This window comes from Lentinula edodes (genome assembly GCF_021015755.1).
Source record: "Lentinula edodes strain Le(Bin) 0899 ss11 chromosome Unknown C8R40scaffold_29, whole genome shotgun sequence".
Classification (NCBI taxonomy): domain Eukaryota; kingdom Fungi; phylum Basidiomycota; class Agaricomycetes; order Agaricales; family Omphalotaceae; genus Lentinula; species Lentinula edodes.
Window position 1 is genome coordinate 80,275 of NW_025764335.1, and position 27,042 is coordinate 107,316.

The 27,042-nt window shown below is 47.4% G+C and overlaps 9 protein-coding genes and 1 pseudogene across 10 annotated transcripts; 3 read left to right on the plus strand and 7 right to left on the minus strand.

The window, feature by feature from the left end:
* The first annotated feature begins 299 nt into the window (after positions 1 to 299).
* C8R40DRAFT_417295 (uncharacterized protein) lies at positions 300 to 1,815 on the plus strand. Its single transcript, XM_046235006.1, has one exon. The coding sequence runs from the start codon at positions 681 to 683 to the stop codon at positions 1,578 to 1,580; it is 900 nt and encodes a 299-aa protein (XP_046083851.1). The 5' UTR covers positions 300 to 680; the 3' UTR covers positions 1,581 to 1,815.
* Positions 1,816 to 2,316: 501 nt separating this feature from the next.
* C8R40DRAFT_1173160 (MT-A70-domain-containing protein) lies at positions 2,317 to 4,177 on the minus strand (the record flags this gene model as incomplete). Its single annotated transcript, XM_046231976.1, has 5 exons — positions 2,317 to 2,395; positions 2,462 to 2,934; positions 2,992 to 3,096; positions 3,145 to 3,603; positions 3,656 to 4,177. The coding sequence occupies 5 exons, from the start codon at positions 4,175 to 4,177 to the stop codon at positions 2,317 to 2,319; spliced, it is 1,638 nt and encodes a 545-aa protein (XP_046083852.1).
* A 198-nt stretch (positions 4,178 to 4,375) lies between these two features.
* C8R40DRAFT_1051461 (ornithine decarboxylase) lies at positions 4,376 to 5,716 on the minus strand (the record flags this gene model as incomplete). Its single annotated transcript, XM_046224707.1, has 3 exons — positions 4,376 to 4,746; positions 4,802 to 5,530; positions 5,584 to 5,716. The coding sequence occupies 3 exons, from the start codon at positions 5,714 to 5,716 to the stop codon at positions 4,376 to 4,378; spliced, it is 1,233 nt and encodes a 410-aa protein (XP_046083853.1).
* A 907-nt stretch (positions 5,717 to 6,623) lies between these two features.
* Positions 6,624 to 9,775, minus strand: C8R40DRAFT_1115511 (magnesium transporter NIPA-domain-containing protein). Its single transcript, XM_046228564.1, has 13 exons — positions 9,653 to 9,775; positions 9,455 to 9,583; positions 9,373 to 9,397; positions 9,286 to 9,318; positions 9,198 to 9,226; positions 9,031 to 9,135; positions 8,937 to 8,964; positions 8,631 to 8,878; positions 8,523 to 8,574; positions 8,416 to 8,469; positions 8,342 to 8,365; positions 8,257 to 8,285; positions 6,624 to 8,206 (listed from the first exon to the last, which is right to left on the minus strand). Exons 1-13 carry the CDS (start codon positions 9,755 to 9,757, stop codon positions 6,986 to 6,988), a joined length of 2,082 nt encoding a protein of 693 aa, XP_046083854.1. The 5' UTR covers positions 9,758 to 9,775; the 3' UTR covers positions 6,624 to 6,985.
* A 2,205-nt stretch (positions 9,776 to 11,980) lies between these two features.
* Positions 11,981 to 12,097, plus strand: C8R40DRAFT_t177 (annotated as a pseudogene). The gene has a single exon. The product of its transcript is annotated as a tRNA-OTHER (tRNA).
* Positions 12,098 to 12,794: 697 nt separating this feature from the next.
* Positions 12,795 to 15,270, plus strand: C8R40DRAFT_1071407 (ribonuclease H; the record flags this gene model as incomplete). Its single annotated transcript, XM_046226327.1, has 8 exons — positions 12,795 to 13,003; positions 13,026 to 13,101; positions 13,154 to 13,219; positions 13,266 to 13,599; positions 13,665 to 13,870; positions 13,922 to 14,040; positions 14,110 to 14,801; positions 14,906 to 15,270. The coding sequence occupies 8 exons, from the start codon at positions 12,795 to 12,797 to the stop codon at positions 15,268 to 15,270; spliced, it is 2,067 nt and encodes a 688-aa protein (XP_046083855.1).
* Positions 15,271 to 16,250: 980 nt separating this feature from the next.
* C8R40DRAFT_1028889 (uncharacterized protein) lies at positions 16,251 to 16,904 on the minus strand (the record flags this gene model as incomplete). The annotated part of the gene is made up of 2 exons (XM_046223119.1): positions 16,251 to 16,381; positions 16,472 to 16,904. Coding segments are annotated over 2 exons (564 nt in total), but the record flags the coding sequence as incomplete, so codon positions are not given.
* Positions 16,905 to 19,288: 2,384 nt separating this feature from the next.
* On the minus strand, positions 19,289 to 20,143 carry C8R40DRAFT_1115538 (uncharacterized protein). Its single transcript, XM_046228565.1, has one exon. It carries the CDS (start codon positions 20,062 to 20,064, stop codon positions 19,435 to 19,437), a length of 630 nt encoding a protein of 209 aa, XP_046083857.1. The 5' UTR covers positions 20,065 to 20,143; the 3' UTR covers positions 19,289 to 19,434.
* A 331-nt stretch (positions 20,144 to 20,474) lies between these two features.
* On the minus strand, positions 20,475 to 21,844 carry C8R40DRAFT_417736 (uncharacterized protein). Its single transcript, XM_046235008.1, has 5 exons — positions 21,140 to 21,844; positions 20,914 to 21,048; positions 20,823 to 20,868; positions 20,715 to 20,765; positions 20,475 to 20,659 (listed from the first exon to the last, which is right to left on the minus strand). The coding sequence occupies exons 1-5, from the start codon at positions 21,593 to 21,595 to the stop codon at positions 20,592 to 20,594; spliced, it is 756 nt and encodes a 251-aa protein (XP_046083858.1). The 5' UTR covers positions 21,596 to 21,844; the 3' UTR covers positions 20,475 to 20,591.
* Positions 21,845 to 21,969: 125 nt separating this feature from the next.
* C8R40DRAFT_417868 (uncharacterized protein) lies at positions 21,970 to 26,475 on the minus strand. Its single transcript, XM_046235009.1, has 4 exons — positions 23,925 to 26,475; positions 23,007 to 23,849; positions 22,882 to 22,938; positions 21,970 to 22,812 (listed from the first exon to the last, which is right to left on the minus strand). Exons 1-4 carry the CDS (start codon positions 26,337 to 26,339, stop codon positions 22,345 to 22,347), a joined length of 3,783 nt encoding a protein of 1,260 aa, XP_046083859.1. The 5' UTR covers positions 26,340 to 26,475; the 3' UTR covers positions 21,970 to 22,344.
* Positions 26,476 to 27,042: the final 567 nt, after the last annotated feature.

Consider the following 27,042-nt stretch of genomic DNA (forward strand, 5'->3'; position numbering starts at 1 on the left):
CCTTAGTTGAACGTCCATTACAAAAACCTGTTTTTCCTTTTTTTTTTACACAAGGTAGGTTTTAGTTGCTTCAGCGACGAAAGTATCTTTTTGAATGAATCACAGACTTCAGAAAATATGTCGTACATTGCAGTTGCGAAGAAGCTCTCAGCTCTACCAAAAAAAGATAGAAAAGGTATCATGGTGCGTACATAGTATGTTGTTTCAACTTTCAAGAGCGGAATTCGACGAGGCAAACTCGTAGAACTATCATGAAAGGCTACTGAAGACTGGCATTATGTCCGAAACCGAAATCGCTTCTGCCTTGGTCACAGGCCAGTCGCATCTCAACATCTCGGCATGCCCAGGCTGCATCGAGATTCGAAGGTCGTTCTACTGAATCTCATGTGCCTCCTCCTCGGTTACGTTCATTGAGCAAGTGTGCTAAATGCGGAGCTCTTTTGTGCTTGTCCAAAGGATGTAAAGCTTGGAAATTGGACGAGGCTACAACTTGCTCTGAGCATGAGTCAAAAGTTTATTGTAGACCTTGCAATGGAAGCGGGGACGAGCTCAGATTGAGACCGTGTCCAGTCGACGGATGTAATCGAATCCTTTGCAAAGACATTTGCCAGAAGGAATGCACCGGGGAGCCGGTCGATGTTGCCAAAGTGGTCCGCGCCACACTCTCTACAAACGATTTAATGGTCGACCGGCGTGGAGAGCCTCCTTCAAAAAAACAGAAAATGGATACACAGCCGCGACATCCCCCTCGTTTAGCTCCGTGCTCTACGTGCCTTCCTGCCTCTATTTGGCGCCTCTGCTCCAATGATTTCAATTGCTGGTCTGTGTCCCGTCTCATATGTCCCGACTGCTCTCCCAAGGGAGGCAAGAAATGTATTGGAAACCACCCAGCCTGGATTTGTGACTCCTGTGCGTGCTCTAGCGGTGGTACTCCGATTTGGGATTGTTCTTCCTGTGGAAAGTCGTACTGCACCGAATGCAGATCGTCTACTTCGAAAAAGTGCGACCAGTGTGGAGCAAGCGAGATTTGTAAGAAGTGCCAAGAGAAGCAGAACAGGACACCCAAGGCTCCGAAAAAGGACGTTTTCAAACGGGAATACGGTCTCAACCTCACCACAGGCTGCGCCGAAAAATCTTGCAATCGTGCGTTACTGTGCCGGGTTTGTGTCACAAAGTGGAAGGAAACGATGGCGTCGGGAAAGAGCAAGTTGAAGCGGTGTGGGGATTGTTCCAGCTTTTACTGTGAGAAGCACTTGGGAGATATATGTATGGGTTGCTACTGTGGACTCTGCTCCCAATGCGCATCTAAGGGAGAAGGATGTAACTGTGGAGATTGCGATCAAATCATGTGCAGGGGCTGTTGCAGCACGCAAGAGGGTTGCACGTCGAGTGAGTGTCAGAACAAGTGTGGAATTTGTGGTCGAATCTTCTGTGAGGGGCACCTGGTGGATATGTGTCCTAGATGTAATGGAGGAATCTGTGATGAATGTTCAGGTGGAGAGTTAGAGGAGTGTGAGTGCAGAGAAGACTCCGATTTAGACCTTACTAGGATGGTCGAGCCTGGGTTTTTCGACATCTAACTCATTATGTTTTCCGATATTCTCTTGCTGACTCCGTGTTCGAAATATGTACCTTTCTTACTGCTACCTTTCTTGCTATTACCTAAAACCTTTCTTGCTACTACATACCTTTGACCCAGTTCATTTCATCCCATGTCATCTTGTGAAGTTGCATATGCTATCACATTGTTTATATCCACGTATCTACGAGTGTTTGTCAAGTTGAATTGACCCTGAAGCACAAGGAAGGTAGTACCACGTACAAAGTTTAATGCTATCAAATTAGGGGCTCCTATGATGTGTTTCTTGTTTAAGGAAATTATTCTCAATTGCACAATCCAGCTGTGTTGCGTTTTTGAACGTTGCGGCTTCTCAGGTTAGCGAAATGCATGAGATTATCAAGGATGAGTCCGACAAAGGCGGAAGGTCCACAATCATTTGAGCAGCGGACAATGCATAAACGCCTCCCTTAGTAGTACACAGGAGACGATGGTGATCCAAAACGATATGATTGTATGTCGAAACCTAACGCATATCGTACAGACGAACGTCCTATTAAACAAACAAGATTGATGATATACCGTTAAAAGTTCGTATTCGGCAAAGAGAACGATTTCTTCAGTTCGAGTTCGGTAGGCCAATGGGTCGGTCAGGGTACCTATGCAGCGAGCGAGCGAGTAAGCCATTGGCGGCACAAGAAACAAGGACGAGGAGACAATGTGCAACATATTCGATGATGGAATTTTAATTTTGGAACTCACTTAGCTTTTATCCTCTTCGCCAATTCCTCTTCGTGGATCTGATCTGGTCCGAGTTGGTTACCTAGAGTGAGCCACCTGAAGAGAAAATGGCAGGCGTCAGGAAGCGCAGAAATAAAAACAATGGTTGCGAAAAATACCCACCCTGGTCGAACATTATGTCTCCTCCCGAAAATTTCCACTTTCCGTCCGCCAGGACACATCCTTTCAATCAATCCATATACCTCCTCCGGCTTCCGACTCGTCTCTCTTACCTCGCTTACTATAACATCTACATCAAGCCCTTTATTGGCCCACTTGGGCAATACGGGTGGATCAATAGGCTCATTCTCCCCCGTCTGAGGGTTGATCCGGTACTGCGTCTTGACCCCTACGAGCATATGCTCCTTGGTATGGTTAAGCCAATGACCTGTGCGTCCGGTACGTATGACGCGCTGAAGTTGATTTGTTTTGAGCCAGATGACTTCGTCTATACGGGTGTAGCCCCATACGCGGAGACACTCGCGACCGACTTCCATTGCTCGTCCAGTGACCCAGAGGAAAAGGAACCCTTCGTCTTGAAGGGTAGGTATGGGCATAGCACGCATTTCGTCGTCGGTGAGGGTACCGTACGGAAGCTAAACAGAGAATGTTCAATGAAGAGTAATGAAGAGCCAAGAAGGATTGGCACTTACACTCATATGTATATCCCAAGGCGGATCGGCCATGATAACATGGAATTTGCCTAGCACAGAATAGTCGAACCTTCGTAAGTCGCAGTTGATCCATTGCGGTGGAAGCTAGATGATCATTGAGAATGATAAGTAGTAAGCGAGCAAAACACAGACCATAGGAGTACGTTTGCCAGTAGGACCAAGCCCAATACCCAACTTATGCTGTGGTCTTTTTATCATTCTTGAAGCCTGCTGTACATTATCTCCGTCGCCGCCATCCCAATCAATTTCGTAGTGGAGATATCTACATGGCGCCTTTTCTTTCCCTCTTCCACCTGCGCCTAATCCAGAAGGAAGAGACGTTGGTCCACGTGCACCGGGAGGGAGCGAAGCGCCATACGGAGTCGTGGAATGAGTTGTAGAAGGAAACGGCGGGATAGATGGCGACTGAGCATATGTTGGTTCAGAATAACATGTGTTGAGATATGAGCAGTGCCCAAGGCTAGGGTCTGTATGAGGTCGGAGAAGAGGACGAAAGTGAACCCGGTCACAAATAGAACCAGCACGAGATTTGGCACACTCGATTTTGGTGACATGTGTACATATTGGTTCGAATGCATGGTCTGAAGCAAACTGGATAAGCAGTCAAGTTGTGCTGAAATAATTCGGTTCATTAACAACTGACCTCTTCAGCAAGTAGTCTTCCTTTCGCAGTGGGTTGCTGGACGAGTTTATAAACCTCTCGTTGCTGTTTACTGAATCCAGCTAATCCGCTCTGTTTATACCTTCCAATATCCTCTTCCTCATCTTCCTCTTCCTCCGGCTCACTCCCAGCAGCCGAGTCGGCTTCCTCATCGATGATTCTCTTGCGCTTTCGTGGATTCTTTGGGTTAAAGTCCAGTCCACGAGCAGTAGTGGATACACCACTGGGTAGAATAACATCCATTACTAGAAGATGTCCGTCTTCGCGCACAAGGCGGAGAGAAACTGGGTCCCCTGGACCAGGCCAATTGTGTGCCAAGCTCTCAAGAGTTGCTTCGAATTTGGCCAAGTCTGTAAGGCGGAAACGGGGAAAGTCCACTAAAGAGTGTTTACATGTTATGACTTTGATAAGGAGTGATTTAGAGGCAATTGGCGTGGTTACAACACCAGAGGTGAATAGTGACAAGAGAGCTGTGGAAGCAACTAGCTGCAGTCGTTCGTCCATCGTAGTTCCCGTCGATATAGATGCGGCCACGTCGGGCCGACACATCACTACATACGACTTTTCGATTACATAGGGGTCCTCTAAATGGACGAAAGTATCTGAGCTTCTATCATGGATATCATGGAATAAAACAAAATTCAAAGGTGTTATATAGGATAAACATATAAACCCAGCATTTGAGATTCAATAAATGAAATATCAGCGTCCACAAGCTTCTACGGCAAAAGCTACTAGCTTGCTTCGCACTTCAGCGGCAACAACTCCACTGCCTAGGGTATAGACCACATTGCTTACTTCAAATCCGTTGAACTGGCTAGCCGCGCAGACAGTGTACGCTCCCATGTTGTCAAACGCTAGCCAATCCCCGACCCGAAGCCCTGTGGGGAGCTCAGTCTTCGGACAAACGCAGTCAATGGAGTCACAGGTTGGACCCCACACGCTGCTAGTGCATACCGGCTCCGAAGAAGGGACATGGAATGAACCATTCATCGATAAGACGTAGGGATGAACGACTTGATGATCAAAGAGAATGCAGTTGAAAGCTCCGTACACGCCGTCGTTAATATAGTCTGCCGATACATATTAAACAAGCTTCTCGAAAGAGACATAAAACATAAGACTCACACATCACAGAGGGCTGGTCGTTTCCAGTTGTCATCTCGGCGGAATCGGAAAAGGGAGCTCTACGCGCGATGATGTTCGCGGCTAGGCTAAAGGCTTTGGACACGTAGAACCTCCCAGGCTCTGCAATAACTCTGATGTTTCTTCGATCGGGGAAATGCTCTTCAATAGCATCCTTCAGGACTGACGCAGCCTGTTCAAATGATGCATCTTCAAAACCCCCACCTACATCGAGGAGGGTGAACGAAAACCCGGCTTCTTTCGCCATGTCGAAGGTATATCGGGCCCTAGCGATAGCATCCGAATATACAGTCGGATCGTAACATCCACTGCCGACGTGGAAGCTGACGCCTACGACATCAAGGTTGAGTTCCTTGGCTTTGGTAAGCAGAGCAGGAACTGTAACAAGCGGAGCGCCATATTTGAGACCCAATTGGCATAAACTTTTCGTGTCGTCTGTAAGGATACGGACGACTAGTTTGGCTCGGGGGTGGGTGCGAGCAACTTTGTAAAGTTCGTCCATGTTATCAAAGGTCATAGTGTCGACACCCAACTTGCAAGCATTGCGTATGAATGAATTCGCTTTACAAGGATTAGCGAAGATGATACGGCTAGGGTCAACACCGCCGACGCTGAGAACTCGGGAAATTTCCCCATTGGAAGCACAGTCAAAACCGGTGCCCAAGGCGGCGAGAAGACGTAAAACATACGGATCTGGATTGCATTTTACAGCTGATAAATGAATTAGTCGATGCGAACAAAGTTTAATGAGTGGATCGACAAACCGTAGTAAGGAGTTATCTCCGGTAAACAGGATACCCAGCGTTGGTGCTGTCTATATACCTGGCTAAGATCGGCCACAAAGAAGGCCTTTTCGGCATCAGGCTCGCCGTCGTTGGCCATCATGGAAGCATTCATGACGCCATTCCGAAGATGAATTTCGGGGTGTCCGATGTGTACAGGAGGTAGTGAGTGGAACAAAATTTCCTCGTGGTGTGGAGATTCAGCTGTCTCTGTGTTGAGGCGTAGTGGGGAAGGGGATGATAGAATATCGTGAACTAGTGCGTTTGTATTAGCGCGTGTCACGTTTTCGAGGTCATGGAAAAATGACGGGTTTTCAGGACGAGAGATGTCATGGTCAATAGGACTGAAAGAGGCGTGGAGGATCTCTACTTGTGACATTCCAACTTCAGTCTGTCCGGGTGAGGAGTTCGATGGCGAGTCTATGGTTGGGGAGTGTATGGAAAGGTAATCTTTGGTTGCTGAGTTCGATAAAGTCCGAAGTACCGAACCTTAACCGCCACGGTCAATGACGATCCGGGCGGAGGAGGACGGCAAATTTAGGGTAGTGTCAGTAGATGTGGGTTCCTCGCTCCCTGTTAAGCGAGGATATAGTTTGAGGGCGACGACGTAGGTGTTGAGGGTGAAGGACGTAAAGAGAAATGATTTGATGTAAATAAGTGGTTGACAAATACGGATTTTACTAGTCCTGTTAGGGAGGTTCGCCTACAATGAAAACAAAGATTCAGAGCTGTCATTGACTGCTCAGAGTCTGTGAGCATACCTTTGACAGATACCCACCTAGATAAGATTAACAGGCCGTTATTTTCGTTTGTTAGTGAGCAGGAAAGATGAAAGGACTAACTCGAGGGTTAACAAGCGAAGATCGCTATTTCTTGCCTGGTCAGAAATGGTGGCGCAGAAGATCTCTGAGGTCGTACGCTGCAGACGACCACAGAGAAATATTCTAAGGTTTTGCTAGGGAATTGGTACACGTAGTGAGATATTAAGAAGGGCGGATTTACCTCGAAAAATTGACATCGATGAATTTTCTCGGCACCCGCCGGCCGGTTCTACTTTTGGCCGGTTCCACTTCTGACCGCGGTGACCGCGATTGACTCTTGATCGTTACTTTTCAATCGTTTTCTAGTGAACCACATGGTCATCGAGGGACATCCATAGATTCTGTGTTGGAGTAGTAAGTGGATATAATCTGCATTATATTAGCAGTACATATCTGTAGGCGATGGGTGAGTAAAAACGGAAAAAAGTCATCGAGTAATGAATCAAATAAAGTCCCAGCGTAAATCAACAGTCGTCACATACATATTTACACTCATACATACTCTTCAGTCCTCATCGTTCATTATGTACCATTCCGTCAGGGCTTCGAAAGAACGCACCAACTCAGAATTTACTACTCCCCCCCTTAGAGGTAACCAGTCGTATACCCCCATGCGGTGCCATATCAGTCTCGTCCCCATCCCCGTCTACACTATCCCCATCCCTCTGCCACAAACTGACGCTCTCCTCCCGATCCGTCTCTTTATCTCCTTTGGGATACTTCCTCGCTGTCCTTCCTCTCGTCGTACTCGAATGACTTGACTCTTCGTCCCCATCCCAGCTTCTCGCCGAATCTGTCACGCTCGGAAAGGACAATAACGTTGTGGTGCTTGGCGTATCATTAAATAAATCTCTCGAATCCTTTCTGCCTTGCCGGAGGTGGGGCAGGATGGACGTCGGCGGAGCGCTATAAGGTATAGTCTCGTGTCCAGGCGATCGTGGGGGGAGAGGAGGTAGAGAAATAATTTGTGAAAGCGTAGACGCTGAGGGGCCTTCAGTGTCTGTCGGGCTCTCAGATAGAAGATCTCTCGATCCAGAGGCTGCACTAGGTGAAGGAGGTATAGAAAGCGGATTCATGTCATTGTGGTGTCCCGGCAATCCAGGAATCCCAGGAGACGTTGCCGTCGCTCGATGACCGTGAATAGCTGTAGGATCACCCCTTGTACCTCCCGGCGTTTGTCCAGTCGGATGATATTGATGCACGACATCCTGAGTATCAAATTTGATCGTTGGGCGTTTGTTCATCATCTGCGAATCTCTACCTGCGCTGCTGATTGATGAAGCGTCATCTCCGCGTGTGGCGCCCGTGAGTGAAGGTGAACCTGGAGGTACCGGGGCATCATACAGTTGATGCCGCTTAAGACCACCAAGATATTCTGTGTTTGTGCTGTTTCTAGGAGAAAGCCATGCCTGACCACGAGGAGGATCATACGGTGCCATTGCACCAGCCGGTCTGGTGCTATACGAGCCTGGTCGACTTCCTCCACGGCTTTGGCTCATTCTCCTTGCGCTCCGGGCTCGAATGATACTGCCAACAGTGCCAAACGACCCTCTAAGAGTATCCATACCTGGATCTTCAACGGCCAACACGTCTTTCTCGTCGAAGCCAGCAGTGTGTTCACGAGAAGCTTGGAGGAGAATAGTGGATCGGCGGTCAAGTTTAGTGAGGTTTTCTGGGTCAACTTTGGACATTTGAAGGATGGTTATGCCGAAACAAATGACAAGGAAGCCCATGACAAGGGTGATAATCGATGAAACCGAGGCGGAGAGTCCTTGGAAGAGTACCTGAGAAAGGTTTAATGGACGCAGAAGGAAATATGCGGGATCGACCTTACGATTGTCGTTAATATAGAGAAAAAGGTAACTGAAAGTAAGACAGAAAGATTAAAACTCGCTCAAGATAGTAAAACACAGACTTACATATGACGTAATAAGTGGGTGTAACTGGAGAAAAAGTTAGTAGGAAGCTCAATCGCATTACAGAAGTTACACACCCATAGCAGTGTTGAAAAGCGCCAGCGCAACATTCAGATAGTACACCTCCGTTACTACAAACACATTCATCAATCCACGAACAAATAATCTAATGTTGCGGACGAACTGAGGGTAATAGCAACAAATCCCATGAGGAAGTAGATGAACCAGTATTTGAACTTGATAAATCACCCTTTAGTATTTCAGCACCATCATTATATTTTTCGAAACACACCTGATTATCGCCCTCTGCAGTAGTGACGATCGCAGCACCCAATCCCGTCGTCACGCTAACACTAATTCCACCAATCATACTACACACGAAGATATACCACAGCATGCTCTTCTTCCCATATCGAGGAGCAAAGTAAAATATGATCGCAAGTGCTGTGGCGATGAGTACAGAGGCATATGATAGAAATCCCGGCGCAAGGAATAGCTTTTCAAAGTCTTTGATTTGGCCGACAGAGTTTTCTGACGGACCTAGGGTGATATTAGCGTTGAGATTGACAAGGTCCAAAGAAGCTTGTGAGATTCGTACCATTGAGCGCAATGATTACAGAACCAATCTACAAATGGGGAAGTTGGTTTAATGCGAGGTCCGCGCGCGCAGCACATTGAGTGAAGGGACGCACAATACATAGCCCACATCCGAGCCAGCCGAAGAATGTGAGTTTTTCTTGCAAGAATATTGAAGAGAGAATAGCACAAATGACGACGGATAATGCGCCCAGGGGAGTCTGAAATGCGCATGTGCATGGTGGTCAGTAGGCCCTCAGCGTCGGAGAAAGATACTACGCACAACCACGATAGCCTCTACAAAGGCGTATGCTGAGGGAATACCATTGTTAGAGAGCGGTTGAGACGGACACAACGGAGAGTACACGGACCAGCAAAATTACATAGTTCCCCCATTATCATCACTATTCGAAGCATGTTAGTGCTGTATGATATCTCACGACCACGAATTCGCCTACTCGTCATTCCTATCCACCATAGCGGCTGACGAAGACCATATTAGACAGAAATCATCTCGCATAGCAAATGTACGATACTCACCGACTTGAGATATCCCACACCCTCTCCAGCGACCTTACCGGCCTGCGCCCGTAGCAATCCTTTCTTCTTGAAGACAAAGCTCGACCCAATGAGACAACCACTGGCTATCGCAAGTATTATTCCGACGATCTAAAGCAAGCAGTTGACAGGTTATGCCTTGAGAAAATGACAATGATGACCACGGTTTTCGAAATGCACCTTGAGATTAGAGCCAACAGAAATCGTTCCCGATGCTACAGAGCTGGTTGCCGCAGCTGCAGTGGAGGTCGCCGACGCCGTTGACGTGGACGAACTTGACGACATGGAGTTGTTAAGAGAAACAGATTATGAACAAAGCGCCCTGAGGCGGGCCCGCCGGAAAACAATTCCAAATCGGAACAATAATGAAACACCCGATATTTTCTCTTATTCTCTTTCCTCTCCTCGCGATCGTGTTCATCGTTCTAACAGAACCAACAGTTCCTTTTCCGCAGAGTTGATACTTCAAATGCCCATGAAGAATGATTTGTGCATCAAGGCAAGTGAACTCAATGGTCATTAGTTTGCAAGTCAATCTTTTTGAAGGTAATCTTGTATCTTGAAAGGGTTTGTCAAACTTTGGGTGAGCCCTGCTCGGCACGATAACTAAGGTACTGTACATGCTTCCCTTCAGATAACTCGTACTGCTCTTACTGTAATGAACAATTTGAAGATTTGTCGTGCGAGTGGCAAACAAGCGAGAAATTACAAGCTAATATAGTCGAAAAATTCCGAGTCATATGCTGTCCTATGTCCACCTACTTCCACTGATGAAAAAGTGCGTGGAAGGCAAAAAGATGACCGGTTTGGTGACGACGCACCTGGTGATAGTATATGCGTACTATTCAAACCGAACCCAGCGATGGATGACGCCTCGCGACATCAGAGGCGCACGTCCAATATCACGAGCCTGGACAATACTCTTTTTATCCTGAATCTGAACAGCTTCGGATGACGCCTCGCGACATCAGAGGCGCAAGTCCAATATCACGAGCCTGGACAATACTCTTTTTATTCTGAATCTGAACAACTTCGGATGTCGTTTTCTTGCTTCAATCGCTATATGAGCCTCGTCGGTCTCCTAGTGCGCTGCATCATGGGGTATAAATCATCGAATGATTTCTCCATGTCAGTGACCGCGAGGAGAACGGGCGAAACACACAGCCTAAACAAAATGCAGTTTTTCTCTCAGTGTCGTTGCTCGACGCTCGAGTCCCAATGATTTGTTTTTTTCTTATTCATCTGCCGTATGCCTCTGCGCTCGTAATATCGAGGAGCGAGCGCTTTGCATAATGGATCAGTCCGTGAAGGCTGAAGGGCTGGCCGATGTTGGGTCCAAAATTTTTGTGCATTTCTTTGTCAAAGGATATTGAAGGAGGGAAAAGATGATAGCGAGTTGTTGAGTCGAAGGGCCATCTTCGGAATTGGTGCATGTCTGGCTTCCTCGGTGCAGATGGCATCTCATCTGTAATGTCTAGTAATCTGTATTATTCACTAGACGTTGAGATGGATAGTTGGGAAGTTGGGTGCAGAACGACGTTGGATGTCTTTCGCTCTGCAAGGCCGGGGACAGATTTAGTTGAATCAGTGTGTGCCGGACGTGGAGGAAATGACAAAGGATTGCTCAATCGTCTAGGACCACGCTGTCTGCTATTATGTCCTTTGTGACACAATCTACTAATTCTAATGCATGAGCTGCAACTGTTCGGAAAGGAGCGCTCCCTTTTACGGGAGGCTGGAGGAAGTACTAACCTCGAGGCAATATTTCTTCCTGGCTGGCCACTCATCAAAATATCCACTCTTTCCCAGTGCTGCTCTCATCGAAGGGCTCCCAACCGACCTCTATTGTCGATGCCCGCCCTTCGTATGGTGGTGATGTCCCGCTGGTAGTGCAGAGATAAATCTTGCTGGTCTGTTTTCCCTGTGCTGTTGATCTGCGTGACTCTTCGGGAGGAAAATTCAATAGTAAATGGCGGCACCTGTGCTCGTCAACGTCTTGTCGTTACAGGTGAGTATAGATTCTTGGTTTTCTGCGAAAGGATGGGGGTTGATAATACTTATTTTTTTTCAGTATCTGCCGGTTGAGTGACTTCGCGGTCCGGACCTTGGTGTTCAAGGAGAGCGCGAAGTGAGCGCATCTACTAGTATTGTAGATACAGCTGGATAGGGCTCTGCGTACGATATCCTGGACATCTGACAATATCGACATTAATCCTTTCTCCACCCGTACTTGCTCCTTGCGTTCAAAAAAATATCGATCTCATATGTACTCCATTGCTCAACAACGTCGCACGATTTATGAGCGCATAAACAGTTGGTAATATGTAGATCCTTCCTTAATTTGTGGTACGAAAGAAGAAATATGTCTTAGTAGTTGGCACTCGGTCTCCCAGGAATGTGAACTGCGACATGAGTTTGAGATACTGAATACCTTCTTTTTGCAACGTCCATATCGTTTGATTGCTCTCGAGTACTCGTACAAGTAGGTTTAAGGTCTGTGATATACAATCCCTAGTAGTATATCGGTTAGTACACGCACTATTCATGAACTGAACAGTATTCTACGATGTTATTATATTGTTATATGTTCTGTGCGAGAACTGGGCTCGATTCCCAGCTAGGGAGGGCAACCCTTTTTTTCGATGTAATTGGATGAAATTTTAGGAGATGACGAATATTGGCAGAAAGATAGAACTGGAGATCTCCAGCAGGTATTGTGGGCCCTCCTGCGGTTAATATTAACACTCTAGCCTGATCTGCGTTAATAAGGACCCGCGCTTCAGATATAGTTTTGCACCGGAAGCTCTTTTATGACTCAACTTTCAGGCCGCATTGTTTGAAGCGCTGTGAGAGCTGGTGCATGAGAGTCATAAAATCCAGAGTTTCCGCTACTGCGTGAATATATGTATGATTCTTCTAATAAATAATATCGAGAACAAGCCACAAGAAGCCCCACACGCGTCACGGATGAGCATAGGTAGAATAGCAAACCCCCATCGTTATTAGTCATGGGGGGCATACTACCAGTTAAGAAGCTTCATTCCTCCTGTTAACTGAAGCAAATTTGAGGAGTCGCCTGGGGACCTCTGGTGACTCGAGAGTGAACGAGCTCGTTTTTTGAGACGAGATTCTTTCGATCAATGATCCGACAATACAAAATTGAAAAGGCAACTGCTTGTCCCTGCTTGGTTCGATGGAGACAAATTGACATTTAAGCGCCCACGCTGGTGGCTGCGCATGATAAAAATAAGCTGGCTGACTAATTGATTAGATTATCCGAATTGAGATATTGAAGATATCTTTCTTTTAACCGCGTCCAGGTATGAAGCGATCCACGGCTTCATTCTCGTCGTCTCCTACAACTCAGAAGACCAAAAAAGCGAAGCTGAGCACAGAATCCACCGAAGATGAAATGAAAATCGCAACGGACAAAGTAGAAGGTGGGGGATGGACCAAAGTAGAAAAACGCAAGAAGAAAAAGGCCCATAAGGCAGAACTAAAACTTGATGTAATGCCTTTAACATCAGAGATGTACGCCTACTAAAAATTACAGCTCGCAGACCACCCAGCCTAAGTTCATGTACTCGAATGGTGACATATTACAGAGACAGAGAGCGATTGGTATTGAGGTGTGTTCATATTTTCTCGTTTCTTGATCATTTCTTGAAATAACATCTCTAGGAAGTTCGTGACTTGGCTCTGCATATAATTGCCGATGCTCCTCCTCCAAACTGGCTTCGCATTGAAGTATGATTTTGCATAGGAATACGAAATTCGCTGATATTTTGATTAGAATGCTCAGTTAATACCGAAAGTGGTCGTGATTCTTGTACCAGGACTGACACCAGACGTTCTTGGAATACCTCCTCCGCCAACAAGCGCGCTCAGAAACCCTAATCTTCCAATATCTATTCCGCTTCCTCCTCGTCAAGATCCTCTCAATCCCACTCCAACAAGTGTCCCAACAAGTGTCCCGTTCATCGGGTCAACGTTCAGTCACGCCTGTCCAACGCGCGCGCCAGGCGACCAGACGAAGATGCACAGTGTTCTGAGCACGTTTTTCAATCTCCCGATCAGTGGGGCCGAGAAAAAAAGACGACTAGAAGTAAAAGCAAAAGTCAAAACCTGTACGTCGGCTCTTATTTCTATTCCAAAAAATGTGCTGTTGATCAACATAATGCCTCTTGCTCAGCAGAATATGGATCGTCAGACCCTTCGGAATACATACTCACAGTTGAACAAATGATTGAGAACGAATATCCGATACCGTCATATATGGCCGATGTTGACAATGAGAGGCCCCCGGGCTGGGTCGAGACTCCCGAGGAAACTAAGCTCGGTGATCAAGACCAGAATCCAAGACCAAGGCGAAAAGTGTATGGCATTGATTGTGAGATGGTACGTTCCTTTGCTATCATGCACTGAAAACGAACGCGATCAGATTTATAGTGCACGACTGAGGACGGTAAAGAGCTCACCAGAGTCTGCATGATTGACTATGATACCCAACTGGTTGTATACGACGAACTGGTGATACCCAACAAACCCGTCGTAGACTATCTAACCCGGTCAGTAAATACTACATCGCAATGTTTCTTTAAACAGTACTGAATTCCCATTTCTTCTCATTGCTACAGGTGGTCAGGGATCACTGCGGAATCGCTCGCTACTGCAACGACCACATTCGCAGAAGCACAAGCTAATGTTCTCAAATTACTCAGCCCGGTTTCATCGCACATACCAAAGGCGAATCCATTTTCTACCATACCATCTGTTGCTTCTTCCTCTGCACCTCTGCTAACCCCGATTCTCCTCGGACATTCTCTCGAATCTGATCTCAAAGCTCTGAAAATCGCCCACTCCTTTTGCGTGGACACTGCTCTGATTTACTCTCATCCGCGAGGACGACCGTTCAAACCCGGCCTAGCTTGGTTGACAAAGAAATGGTGCGGAAGAGAGATCCAAACTCGTGGAGAAGGCGGGCATGACCCAGAAGAAGACGCGCGCGCCACGATGGAGCTCGTGCGGAAGAAGGTTGAGAATGGACATGAATTCGGAGAGTTCAAGGCAGACCTAGAAGGTCTTTTCGAGAGAATGGGTAGAGCCGTAAAGCGCTCATCTACATCTACAGTCAGTACGGGAACTGGTGGTGAAAAGATACGGACAGCAGTGGTTGATCATGGGAATCCTGGAGTGATGCATGGGAATAAGGCTAGTACGAGCATTGGGTGTAAGGACGACGATGAGGTGGTGAAAAATGCTGTAGAGCTAGTGGGATCGCATGACTTTGTGTTCGTTCGGTTGATGGGACTAGCAGGTGTCAGGGGATGTAAGTCGAATTCCCCAGCCCATTTTTTCTCTTGAAGATATTTCCCTCTCTACCTATGATTTTCATTTGGGTCAATTCATGCTTATTTTCTGATTCTCTTCTAGGGATAACTCCCCGCGTCAACGTTTCCGATTCTACACCCGCATTAATACCCGCTGCTGATCCTCCTGCGTCTCCTACATCCGAAGCCTTTTCCTCCGCTCTCCTCGCTACTTCAGCCCATCTTCAAACTATCCATTCCTCCCTTCCACCACGGACTGCACTTCTCATCTTCACTGGCCACTCTGATCCTCGGAAAATGTCAGAGCTGAATAAGAGGAAGGCAGCATTCGAAGCAGCTATCAGGAAGGGGGTGTCTACGGACCAGCTGAGCGAGAACGAGAGATGGTCCGCAGCTGATATGAGGGAGTTGGAGGAAGCAGTGGAGGTCGCGAAGCGAGGGTTTTTGTTTCTGGGAGTGAAGGCGTAGGAAGAGAAGCATGCCATTGTTGGAACACGAACCCTAAACTACTGATTAATCTTCTTTGTTTTGCCCTCTCTCTCTCATCTAGCTATGAGCAATATAACCCGACTCGTATAATATAGCAGATGCAGAGTTAGATCTCTTGTATATAAAACGATTTCTTCGTCAGTCTTCTCCCTTCCTCACAAGGTGACTGAGATAAACACTTGAGTGTCATCCGTAGACCCCAGAGAAAGCAGAAAATTACACTGCGCCATCCATGCTAATGTAGTGTTCCCAAATTGGTCGTAGGGGACACCGCTGGACACCATAAGTCACAAGTCATAAGTCATAAGCAACATTTTCTTCATATGGTCGTATCATAGCAAGCATTCATGCAAAAGAAAAAGCGGGTGAAAAGGAGTGCGGGTCATCCTCTGGATAACGTAGTAGAGGAAATTCAAGTAATGTGGATGTATGTTGGTATGTTGGTATCTACGTAAACCAGTCCAAGAGATGCAAAAAATGAGTATGCGGATGGTGTGACAATGAGGACAAGGACAAGGACGAGGGAATGGGGATATGCAAATCAGAGCAAATACGACGAGTGATGGCACGGGAATTGACCAAAAACAAATAGTGAAGCAATAAGAGTAAGTATGAGCATTTAAGTATAACTTGAGGCAGTATATGCAGGACATGCAAAACAAATATGAGTAAGAATTAATATGATAACGTAACTCTTTTGGACAAAGAGAGAAACAAGAATGATCATGATCGTTATATAGTTACAACGCTCAATGGCAAAAATGAAGCAACACCAAGATCCCAAGAAAACAAAAAGTAGAAGGGGGAATGCGAATATAAGGAGAAATATTGATCAAAGCGACTATAGAAGTGAAAGAAGCCAACCTTGAGCACCGCGATAGGCATCCACGACCGGGCAAGCGAACGAACATCAAAAAACGACCGCCCGTTCAATCGCTTCATGCCTTGGTAAACACCAACTTTCCTACACCTTTCAAGCCATCCGACGACCCACCAACACCAGCACTCCTCTCGACGACAACCCCTACGAATCTCGTTCGGCCCATAAGCCAATCTACCCTCCTCACACCTTCTTGTTCTTCTCTTCCTTCTCCTTCTGCACCACCAGATACTCTTCGTCCCGCATTTAAACTGGCTTGTGCTCGATCCCGTGCAGCCCGGAGTTGCATTATCTCTACACGTCTTTGATATGCGCGACTGACGCGGCGCTGCCTAGAGCGATCCGAGTCGAGAGTGTCCCACTCGCTGTGGAGGACATGAGCGTGGAGGGTGCGGTGCAGTGCATGAAGGACGTCGTTGTTCGTTACTACTGGGCGCGAATTAACGGAAGGTGCTTCGGCACAACCAGCGGTGACGATGACTTCCCAGGGGAATCGATCGGACTTTAGAACTAATTTGCCTAAAGTCGGCGGGTCTGTCGCGGGTTCCGCGAGGACATGAGCCGGAACGGCCTCACCATTTTTTGTCGAGCGAGGAGTGGAAGAAGCTGCTTCATGAGTCGTTTCAGCAAATTTGCACCGCACAGAAGTCCGAGATGGAGGACGCGTGACGTCATAGCATATTGGAGCGGGCGAGTCAGGCGAACTGGCTGCGAAAAGAGGATGCATGTGAAGTAGTTGGGGCTTGTTGGGGTTTGCAAATGAGACGTGGTGCCGGAGTCGACGAGCTGGCGGATGCTGAGCCGGCTCAGGCGCAGGTGGGATATATGGTGCTTGAGGAGGCTGAGAGGTAATGGCAGCAATATGAGTGGGAGGAAGATGGTGGTGATGTTGATGTTGACGATGGAGAGGAGGAGGAAGAGAATGAGTGTGATGGTGATGATGGTGCGTATGATTATGAGGAATAGTAGGCGCAGGACCGGGAACAGTACCAGTTCCCTGAGCAGAATGGGGAAGAATACGATTTACGACATGAATCAGATGCGCTCGACTTCGACCATGAGCTCCAGGTACTGGAGGTACGAATAGCTCTGGTCCCGGGACACGCTCGGTGGCAGGTCTGCTTGGGCCTGCTGCATCAACCGAATGTGCACGGATCTGTCGGGAGCCAGAGTCCGTCCGATGGAGGGCGTATCTTGGTCGTGCCATTCTAGGAACCAAGGTTTCACTAATAAGTGCACCTCCGGTGGACGCGCCACGGCTTGGACGAGCATTCACAGCTGCAGTTGCAGGCCTGAGCTCTAATTCCTCCACTGCACGACTGCGTGTTTGACTACGGCCAACGCGAGATGTAGTCGAGTCGGCGGTCAGACTGGGTAAAGAGCTTGAGGGATCTTCGGTCCTACCACTCTGGTGTCCATCTCCATCTGACCTGGAACTGATAGCGGTGTCAAGGCCATGGTTGGCGTAAAGATAAGGGCGCGTTCCCTGTGCCATATGCGTGCGAGAACCTTGCATTAGGTGTGCGTTGATAGATGCCGACTGGGAACGAGACGAGCGAGGGCCCTGAGACTGGGAACGAGATGGTGGTGCAGACGGGGATATAGCTGGAGTAGGTTGCGACGCCAGACGGGATCGTGTATCTGGATAAGGCCACATATGAGAGGAGAAAAAGATTATTCGAAATTGTACTAACCTGCTGCCTGTTGAGCTTGGGCCTGTTGCTGTTTTCGTTGCTGTTGTTGTGCATAGGCCTGAATATGTGCCTCTGTAGGCGGCCGAGGAACCGACCTTGACCGTGAATGATGATCATGATGAGTATGAGCATGTGTAGGCGCAAAGGTGACATTGCGAGTGCCAAATTCCCTCATTTCCGGTTGAGCTGCTGACATTTCCTGGTACTGGATGTTGTTCGGGACAGCCATAGCATGACCCGGCGTCGACGACGTCCGAGTGCGATGAGAAGACATTGAGTTACTCGTTGCCGTCGTTCCAATTGAAGACGGCATCACAGGAACTGCAGGATGATGGTGATGATGTCCATGGCGCGCACCGAACGGCCAAAACCCCGGGATGGAAAAGTAGAATGGCATTACGCTTATTCGAGATTTTTATCACTACAGATGAACGCTTTTTCGAACGATAGTCAAGGCGCGTCTTTCACGTCGTTTTTGATATTTAGATAGAAGAGTGAGTGCTGGACAAAGACCGAATGAGGTACTTGAGATGATTTGTCGAAGAACGATATGAATTTCAGAGGAAGTAAGTTGTGCAGTCGTATTTTCGTGACAGTATAGATTCGTATAAGTGTCGTCTAGCAGTCGAAATCCCTTATGAGGATCCCAAGAGAAGTCCTAGTTAATTGGTGTCGGAATGAAGAGCTACTGTTAGGCAGGTAGAGTAATTAATGACACGGAATCAGCATTCTGCAAGTCTATGACAAAAATTTGAAGACCAACTGTACTCACAGAAAGCGCGTTAAATTCCAGGTGATTACACTGGGACGTTCAACAGAGATGATATGGTCGTCAAAGAGCAGAACCAAAAGAATCCACGTCGAATTGTGTCGGGTTTTAAATATGGAAATGCGCAACTCAATATTTGATTCTGATTGTAATGAATCATTCAATAAAATGCCGACTTTTGAAGGCCGACGAAATGCCTAGAACAGGGTAACCGTATCCAGGGTCCATTTGACGGCGAACCCCCAAAAGACGGCCATGATGCACACTTCTGACAGGGGACGATCCTCAGCAGAAGATGGTTTTCAGAATGCATACATACGCATACAACCTCATAGACCTTTCAGGGGTTCCAATGAATAATTGGAGTAATAGAAGCGTAAAAAGTTGGACGATTATGGATAACGGAACCTTGAACGCGTGGTTGACAATGTCGAGGACCGAAGAAATTTTTCCCGAGGAGCAAAAGACCGCAATAACGCCTATGTTAAACTTGATGGTGGTGAACGAGGAAAAGATGAAGACCCAGAAAATTTTAATTTTTCCGGTACGGAACTTGACTCGATCTCATTCGCCCCGGCGCTTACAAGTATTTGGGCGCTCCTCGGACGCGTCACGGTCGCGCTCGGGCGCTACACCCTTCGTATGATGGCTGATCAATCGATCAAGCTCAAGCTCAAGCTTCAAGGTTAATCATATGACACCACTACTACTAGACTAGCCTGAACTCTCCTCGATCGGAATAAAGAGATATCAGCTTGAGGCGAGCACTGATATCGGTATATTCTTTTTGAATTATTGCTTCAACGTACGTCCACTTCCGCACCTTCGAACTTAACCACCAGCTCCTTCGTGCCCACGACACTTTCCTCTTTCGCCGGTCTCGCAGCCATAGCGCTCACACTGACCTCCCATCCATCTTCCTCCGCAAGGAACCATGTCACTTCTCTTAAAGGTTGCCTCTCTAGCACTTCGCCAGAGTCTCCAAGAACCAGTTCGTACACCCATAGACTACTTCCCAGTTCGTCGACCTCACGACGAACTTCGATGGTAGTTGACTTCGCATTATCTCCCGTCGTAGGAGGGGTTATACTCCAGTCCGAATAGGTAAGGGTAGATACTGTACTGAGGTAGACCTTATCTTGATAAAATTCCACGCCAGTTTTGAGCCAGCGATCGGTAGAGCCTGTTCGTGTTAGATGTAGCAATAGCCCGCCTTGGTCATAACGTGTTGTCCAAACACCACTGAAAGTAATTCGTGCCCTGTGGAACGCCTTCAATGGGATTGCACCAGGTAGAAGGGCGTAGGTGGGTGCGTTGAAGCTGACGGAAAAGCAATTGACAGATGAGATAACAATTGACAGATGAGATAGCAATGTAGCTGGACGTGCGACAAAATAACAGACCTGTTTGTAGAAGGGGGTTTTCGCCATATATCGGTCGAAGGAAGGGCGGTTATGGTAAAGGTAGAAGTCATGTTTGCCAACGTGGAAGTTTTAACACAAAGATCATTTGACCCACCAATGAATTGATGATGTGCCATGCTGTACTTACTAGGACAGTTGGTAGATTGCGGTTTGAAAAAATACGAGGTGCTTGTAAACGAGTAACCGGATTTGGATTTCACTATGAACGATGTACTAGGAGCTCGGCACATACAATCATAATACAGTTTTAGGCCATCCGTGAACTTCTGGTTTCCAAGTTTCATTCCATTTCGCTGCCTTTAGATGTTGGTCGGCTATGAATGAACAACCACTAGATGAGCCACTGGAATTGATTCACAATAAGCATACACTCGCTTTTGTAACACTCTGAACTCATTTTCCATTTTTTCTTGAATTCATACCAAGGAATCCGCATTATGACTCCAACTTTCTGCTCTTCGAAAAAAATAATTCGATTACTGTCCCTCGAAACTGGACTGACACCCAGACTAATTTCATGAGCAGTTGGGCTTTCAGAATACGGAGGTGGTGGTGGGCCTGAAGTGGTGTATAATGGAGGTTCTCCTTCCTCTTCGTAAACCTACGGTAAGCAAACATTAGTTATTAGTGAAGCACGTTCTCTTAACGTCACTCACCAATTGGGGTTTTTGTTTCTCCATACGGCTCTTCTTGGCATAGACTGGACACTGACGACGAGGATTTCTAGTCAAATCGAATGAGATATGAAATAGAGTTCGACTCACAGTCCAATAAATAGTATTCTTGTTCTACAGTCATTAAGATAGACAGCTAAATAAGTTATTCTACGAGATACATATATTATATGACCCTTACCTCCAATTTGTTGACTAGTGCATTCGGTTTTGACACAAGGTAAAGGTGATTAGTTGTAGATAGAGGACGATCAGTTCCAGGAAGCGTCAGATTCTCGAGAGGGAAAAATCTGCCCCTGAACTCCTTAGCGAAGAACTGCAAAATCATTAAGCGAAAAAGATTTGAGTACAGAATGGCTAGATGTAATCCAGCGCGGTCGAAGTTCGAGGGGATAGAGAAACCTCACCTCTTCAGCATATGAATAGCCTATCAAAGCCATGCCATCAATTTTCATCGCGAGTTTATCCAATGCCTTTGACCATCCAAGGTCGCGTGAATCAAGCTGAAGATGACGAGGGTGAACCGTGCTTATAAAATTTGACTCATCCATTGAGGCAGCTCGACGGGAGCTGTAGTCGTAATCGGGATCATTGTATAATGACAGGTCCATATCAGACACCGTGGTTGCAGTACGTTCTAGACGTGGTGGGACGAGAGAAAGTGGAGACGCATAACAACTGGTTACCAGCACCAGCGCGGCGATGAAAACAGTTTGAAGAAGAGTTGAAGGTCTGTGAATAAACGTATGAGGATCCTGAGGTCCCATCAGTAACAATAAGTTTAGAGACCAGCTCCAGTGAAAGTTACGAACAGCAGAATGAAGATGATGTTTATAAGGAAGTTTTGCTCGACCGACGGTCATCCGGCGGCCCGCAGTAGAACTGTACGCTGCGTGTGGTGTCCGGTGTCCGGTGAAGAAGGGGGATATGGCATGAGTCCGAGAAATTGGACATCAATGCCTGAAACGTTCGAAACTTAGAACAGGGCTATCCTTGGCTAATTGTCTGAGAGCAGCTAAGAGTGCTGCTCTCAGTGCTTTGGGTGTTGGAGAGCCAGTACCCTTGCTCTGGCAAACATACAGGTTCTGCAGATTTGTATGCTAATATTTGAGAATGGCTGCCGCAGACAGGAACTCGCTATGTAGAGTGACTCAGGAGTGACTGCAGAAATGGAGCTGTGCATGTGAGGCTGTAAAAAATTCTGATAGCAGCACTGTGAGTAGATAGATAGGGTTGTAACCTGGTTGACTGGCCCGGGTGAGGTACGATTTTTCTGTGATATGTAGACGGCTTTACATAATGCGCACGGAACGAGTACAGACTAAGAAAATATGTAAATTGAATACAATGCAATGCATAGTGAGGGAGAGAGGTGTATATTAAGAATAATCCAGGTGAAGGAATGGCAATACAGGAAGTGCAACAAACGATCCAATATACATAGGTAAAATCCAAAAAAAAAATGGAAGCGGGACGAAAAATTATAAAGGCCTATAAAGACAGACCAAGTAAAAAGTTCCAAGATTGATACTGTGATACTGTAATGCATAAAGACTAACTATCGTACCTACCATACTGCTTGTGCCGATTGGTTGTCAACGAATCGACAGACTCAGAACACATCGCCTGCATACGGACATTCCTCCGCCCGATGTCCATGCCCCTCACACTCTTCGCACCATACATCCAGATCCTCCTCCGCAGCTCCGCCTCCACTTCCAGCCACAGTGTGGGAGGTAGCATTATCAGACGAGAGATTTATGGAATCACGATGCCCGTAATCCTCTCTCAGCAGATCACAGCTAAATATGTCATGACCTGGCTTTTCACAGATTTCACATATTGGTTCTTCCTCGTCGGCACCTTCTGAGGATGAATTTGTTCCGAGCCCGTTTGAATTGATCGAGGCGGAGCTGATTGAGGATGAATTGGTATGTCTCGACGATGGTTCCGGTTCATGAGCCGGCGAGTTGAGCGAAGCATCGCCGTTGGTAGGGCCTGTACTGGACTTGCCCGAACGTTTAGCATTTGCTTTACGAAGTTTCTCATTGAGCCGCTCGATCTCTTGTTCCAATTCGTCCTACACATTAGAAAGAGGACATTGATGAGCACAAGGTAAGCATTAGATTGCAAAGCCACTCTTTTTTACCTCACGATAAATCTTCGTCTCTACTAAAGCCTCTAACTCGCTGATCTCCTTGTTGAGCTAAGCAATCGAAATTAGTTCAACATTCGTACTAGTGAATTTGTTAAATTTCACGCAGGCAAACTCACATCATGTGTCTTCCTCGCTGCCTTTATTTCCATCTCTCCAAGCTTCTTCTTCAATACCTCTATCTCCTTCTTCAACTCTTCCACTTCATCCCCACTAACGTTGACACCACTCTTCATACTATTCACCACTGGGTTTCCATCTTTAGACGAACCATTAACCATCGCTTCCCTCCTCTTTGCTTTGCCTTCCTCCTCGTCCTCCAGCACACTCAACCCTTCCTCGAGGACCTTCACTTCCTCCTTCAGACCCTCCATCTCCCTTATCAACATCCTATTCTCCTCCTTGATCATCTCATTCTCCCTTCTAAGAACTGCATTTTCGCTCATTTCGCCTTCCTCGTCTCTGGCGGAATCCCTCTGTAAACGCTGCAACTCCTTGACTAAGTGCTTGAGCCCAGCGATTTCCTCTTTGTGAGAGTTTATTTCTGATTTGGTGACTTTAAGCTCGGAGCTGACGCGAGCTAAATCAGTTTGGGAGGCGGCGAGTTCGGACTGGAGCGCGTCTTGAGAGGATTTATCTTTAGCCTCAGAATCTTCCCCGCCAAGACCCATCCTTAAACCTTCTACTTCTCTCCGAGCTTCCTCTAATGCCTCGCCACATTCTCTCAGTGCCTCCTCTACCTCGCCTCGCCTCCTTCTCTCATGCTCTACCTCTCTCTCTTTCTTTCCAACATCCATCTCCGCCGTCCTGACTCGTTCCTCCAACTCCCCCTTGAGAGCCTTGAACTGCGTCTTACTTTGATTCAACTGACTTTGTAGGACGTTCAGGTCAGACTGATGGAGGTGTCTGGCATCTTCGAGGGCGTCGGTTAGAGAAGCGGTCTTGGTTTGGAGGTAGGTCAGCTGCTCGAGGAGAGCAGAGTGGTCTATGGAGGACGCAGAAAGAGTATCGTCTTTCTTGAGATCCCGGTCATCAGCTAATGTCGAGCTTCGGCTCCTGCTTAACGAGGAGACAGAAGACGAAAGGTCGTTGCCCTTTAAGGTTATCCGCATCTCATCTAATTTCTCTTCATAAAGAGCAATCGTCTCCTGTCCAGCTCTCCTCAACTCATCTACCTGAATCCGCAACTCCTTCCGCTCGACGTCCCACATATCACGGTCCCGCTCCATCTCGTCGGTGTATCTTTTCTCAACATCCGACACCGACTTCTGGAGGGCACTGATGTCCGCAGTACGTTCTTCCAGATCTGAGCGGGTGCTCGCATAAAGCCCTTTAGTCTCGGCAAGCTCTGATTCCCGAGCCGCGAGCGCATGGTGCGCCTGCTGCAATTCTTCGTTGATCCGTTTGATATCAGCGAGATGAGCATCGGAATTAGTTTGCAATGCATCTAGCGCAGACTGAAGTTGTTCTGCACGAGCATGTGCGGAAAGAGCTTTGGTGGAAGCGTCGTCAAGGCGAAGAGTAAGGAGATTGATTTCTTGACGAAGTTTGTGGTCGGGGTCCTTACTTGGTGATGTTGAGCGAGAAGGAGACTCAACGGTACTGGAAGTCGCTGAGGATTCAACTTCGCTTTCAGGGTCAGATGACGAGTGTGATACATCATCGGATGCAGCTGGGGTCCCGGAGGCAACTAATGCGTTCGCATTCTCCAGGTCTTTCTCAAGTTCTCTCAGCTTTATTCTCAATTCGCCTATTCCACCTGCACTGGCTGTCTCCTCTGCCTCATCCCTTAATCGCGTGTTTTCATACTCTAAAGCCGCGATTCGACTCTGCATACGCTCAAGCCTTTCGTCAACAGAGGCAGACGGTGTTTCTGCTCCGGCTCGCGATAAAGATCGACCAAAACCAGGTGTAGATGACCTTGGTCCGATGCTAACCCCAAACCCAGGTGTAGACGACCGAGGTCCGAATCCAGGAGTAGAGGATCGTGGGGCATGAGATCGGCTAGTCGCGGACATGACAGAGGCAGTGGACGCCACGCTGGAAGGCCTCGAGTGCATAGAAGTGGACGACATAGAATTGTTTACAGACGTCGAGCCTGCACGAGACCGCGATCGTGCACGGGAAGAAATAGTTGCCGCGGATGCAATCCGCGATTGTGGTCGCCGAGATGGAGACGGAACGTTCTGGGAAGAATACGAATATGAAGTGGAAGCGGCAGAGGGTGGTGATGCATTGTTGCTCGTTACACTGGTAGAAGGAGAAGGTGGAGATACAGTCTCTCCAGTTAAACCGCGGATCCTTTCTTGGATTTCTCTTGTCGTCTTCTGCAGATCAGTAAGACCTTTGAGGGTTGGATCCTTATTCGGACTTGGAGGAGGCGGCATCGAGACCGCGCTAGGTAGTCTCGCACGAGGTGTTGCCCCGTGCGGTGAACCAAGTCCAATACCCGACGCGGTAGCAAGATTGCGGGCTTTAGGAGTGTTGAATGGAGAAGAAAGGTGGGATGTCTGATTTAGTGAAGGTATTCTTCGAGGAGAAGCATTCGATGTAGTTGGAGACGGTAGTGAGGAGGGGATAGAAGTCCCAGCAGCCGAAGACGCGCGGGGAATTGAAGGTACAGCAGGAACAGGAACGGCTTTCTCCACATTCGCGCCTTGGGACCGAGTCTTAACTAAAGGCGTCGCACCGGCATTTAGAGCTCGTAATCGGCCAGCACGCGCTGCTGGAGTTTCTGGACCAACGCTAGTGGTACTAGTCGATAGGGTGTTAGAGGGTGTTACTCGACCAGAGTATGAGGCGGGTTTGTAGGAGTAAGAGGATGTGGATGTGGATGCGTTAGAGGAAGTCGACGCAGCTAAACTGAGTCTTCCTGTTCGTGCAGAAGGTGTAACCCTTCCAGTGCCAATACCAAGGCCACTCCTGCTAGAAGAAGCGCTAAGCAAACCAGACATAGTTTCACTCCCAGCAGTCGACGCTACAGACGGCGGCCTGGAAACTCCAGCTGTCGCTCGAGACAGCTTGGAAACACTTACAAATACTCCGCACATTGGAGCACAATCAAAATATCTCTTTCCATCTGGCGTGCTTCCGTCGTTCTTCCCTTTGCCAGCAAATCCAGCACTAAGTTCGACTCCAGCCCAGATACCTTGCTTCGGCGGGATTTCTCCTAGATATCGTAAAATACCCTCAAAGCCCAGTGACTCGATACGAACTGGCGCGTTAAGTGTAGGTGTGAACGCTGCATTCGAAGAAGAAGAAGCACCAGATGTCCTAGATGGAGGCCTTGTGGATTTGGCAGCTAGTGGCACAGACGGTACAGCGGGAATGGAGTAAGTCGGTGTTTTGGCTCGTTCAGCGTTCGCGATGCTAGATGAACGTGACCGAGGAGTTGGCAAGCTGGATCCTCCGCCTATGCCAGACGGTCGTCCTGGTGTCCGCACACTTTTCATAACGGCTTATCGGAACAAATACTTTCTTTTCTTCAGTTCAAGCTCTTTCTGCCTGATAAATATTGCTCCTTTTATCGTAAAGTTGCTTTCTGAGGTTTTTGCAGTTGGAAAGGAATTTCCATAAAGGACATGGTCAACTTACTTATAATCCTTTCTAATTGCGGTCCTTCTCGAACGCCTTTGAATCAGAGTTCGACGGAAATGTACAAGGCGGCTACCAGGCCAGTACCAGGCTAGAAATCACAATCGCGTCCAACGTCAAGCACGTGATTTGTGCACCTTCTTATTCACCACTAGCAGCAAGAGGCATAAACGCGTTGACTGCTTCAATCAGCTTCAATCACTGACGAAATGCAATTGAATTTCCTGAAATTTCTATAGACCAGGACATTGATCTGGAGGTACGAGACCTTAAGAGAGCTTTTACATATTTCGGCCATCAACCTATGCCTTAGTTGTGACTCTCCAAGCTTGTAGATCCACCTTCAAGAATGATTATTTCAAGAATCCAAAGGGTCTCAGATGTGGAAAAAATGCAATGCATGTTTATCCAAAGAGTTCCATGGGTAAGTAGATTTTCATGCACTTGTTCTAGGAAGAATTGAATCATGTAGAAGAGAGCACTTGGAATAGGTCTATGCTCCTCAAAATTCATATGAATCTTATGAATATTGTCTTGGACCTCTGTACTTTTTCGAAGCCT

What these genes read in the sequence shown, in the direction of transcription:
- C8R40DRAFT_417295 (XM_046235006.1), top strand. Translation starts at nt 681, where the DNA reads ATGGTCGACCGGCGTGGAGAGCCTCCTTCAAAAAAACAGAAAATGGAT.
- C8R40DRAFT_1115511 (XM_046228564.1), bottom strand. Translation starts at nt 9,757, where the DNA reads ATGTCGTCAAGTTCGTCCACGTCAACGGCGTCGGCGACCTCCACTGCA. An exon ending in ATTTGTTGCTATTACCCTCA is followed by an intron (nt 8,470 to 8,522) that starts GTTCGTCCGCAA and finishes ATGTGTTTGTAG; the next exon opens with TAACGGAGGTGTACTATCTG. An exon ending in GCTTTTCAACACTGCTATGG is followed by an intron (nt 8,366 to 8,415) that starts GTGTGTAACTTC and finishes CTTTTTCTCCAG; the next exon opens with TTACACCCACTTATTACGTC.
- C8R40DRAFT_1115538 (XM_046228565.1), bottom strand. Translation starts at nt 20,064, where the DNA reads ATGGCGAAAACCCCCTTCTACAAACAGGTCTGTTATTTTGTCGCACGT.
- C8R40DRAFT_417736 (XM_046235008.1), bottom strand. Translation starts at nt 21,595, where the DNA reads ATGACCGTCGGTCGAGCAAAACTTCCTTATAAACATCATCTTCATTCT. An exon ending in GCTATTCATATGCTGAAGAG is followed by an intron (nt 21,049 to 21,139) that starts GTGAGGTTTCTC and finishes ATGATTTTGCAG; the next exon opens with TTCTTCGCTAAGGAGTTCAG. An exon ending in AGAATACTATTTATTGGACT is followed by an intron (nt 20,766 to 20,822) that starts GTGAGTCGAACT and finishes CCTCGTCGTCAG; the next exon opens with TGTCCAGTCTATGCCAAGAA.
- C8R40DRAFT_417868 (XM_046235009.1), bottom strand. Translation starts at nt 26,339, where the DNA reads ATGAAAAGTGTGCGGACACCAGGACGACCGTCTGGCATAGGCGGAGGA. An exon ending in CAGCGAGGAAGACACATGAT is followed by an intron (nt 22,939 to 23,006) that starts GTGAGTTTGCCT and finishes TCGATTGCTTAG; the next exon opens with CTCAACAAGGAGATCAGCGA. An exon ending in AGACGAAGATTTATCGTGAG is followed by an intron (nt 22,813 to 22,881) that starts GTAAAAAAGAGT and finishes TCTAATGTGTAG; the next exon opens with GACGAATTGGAACAAGAGAT.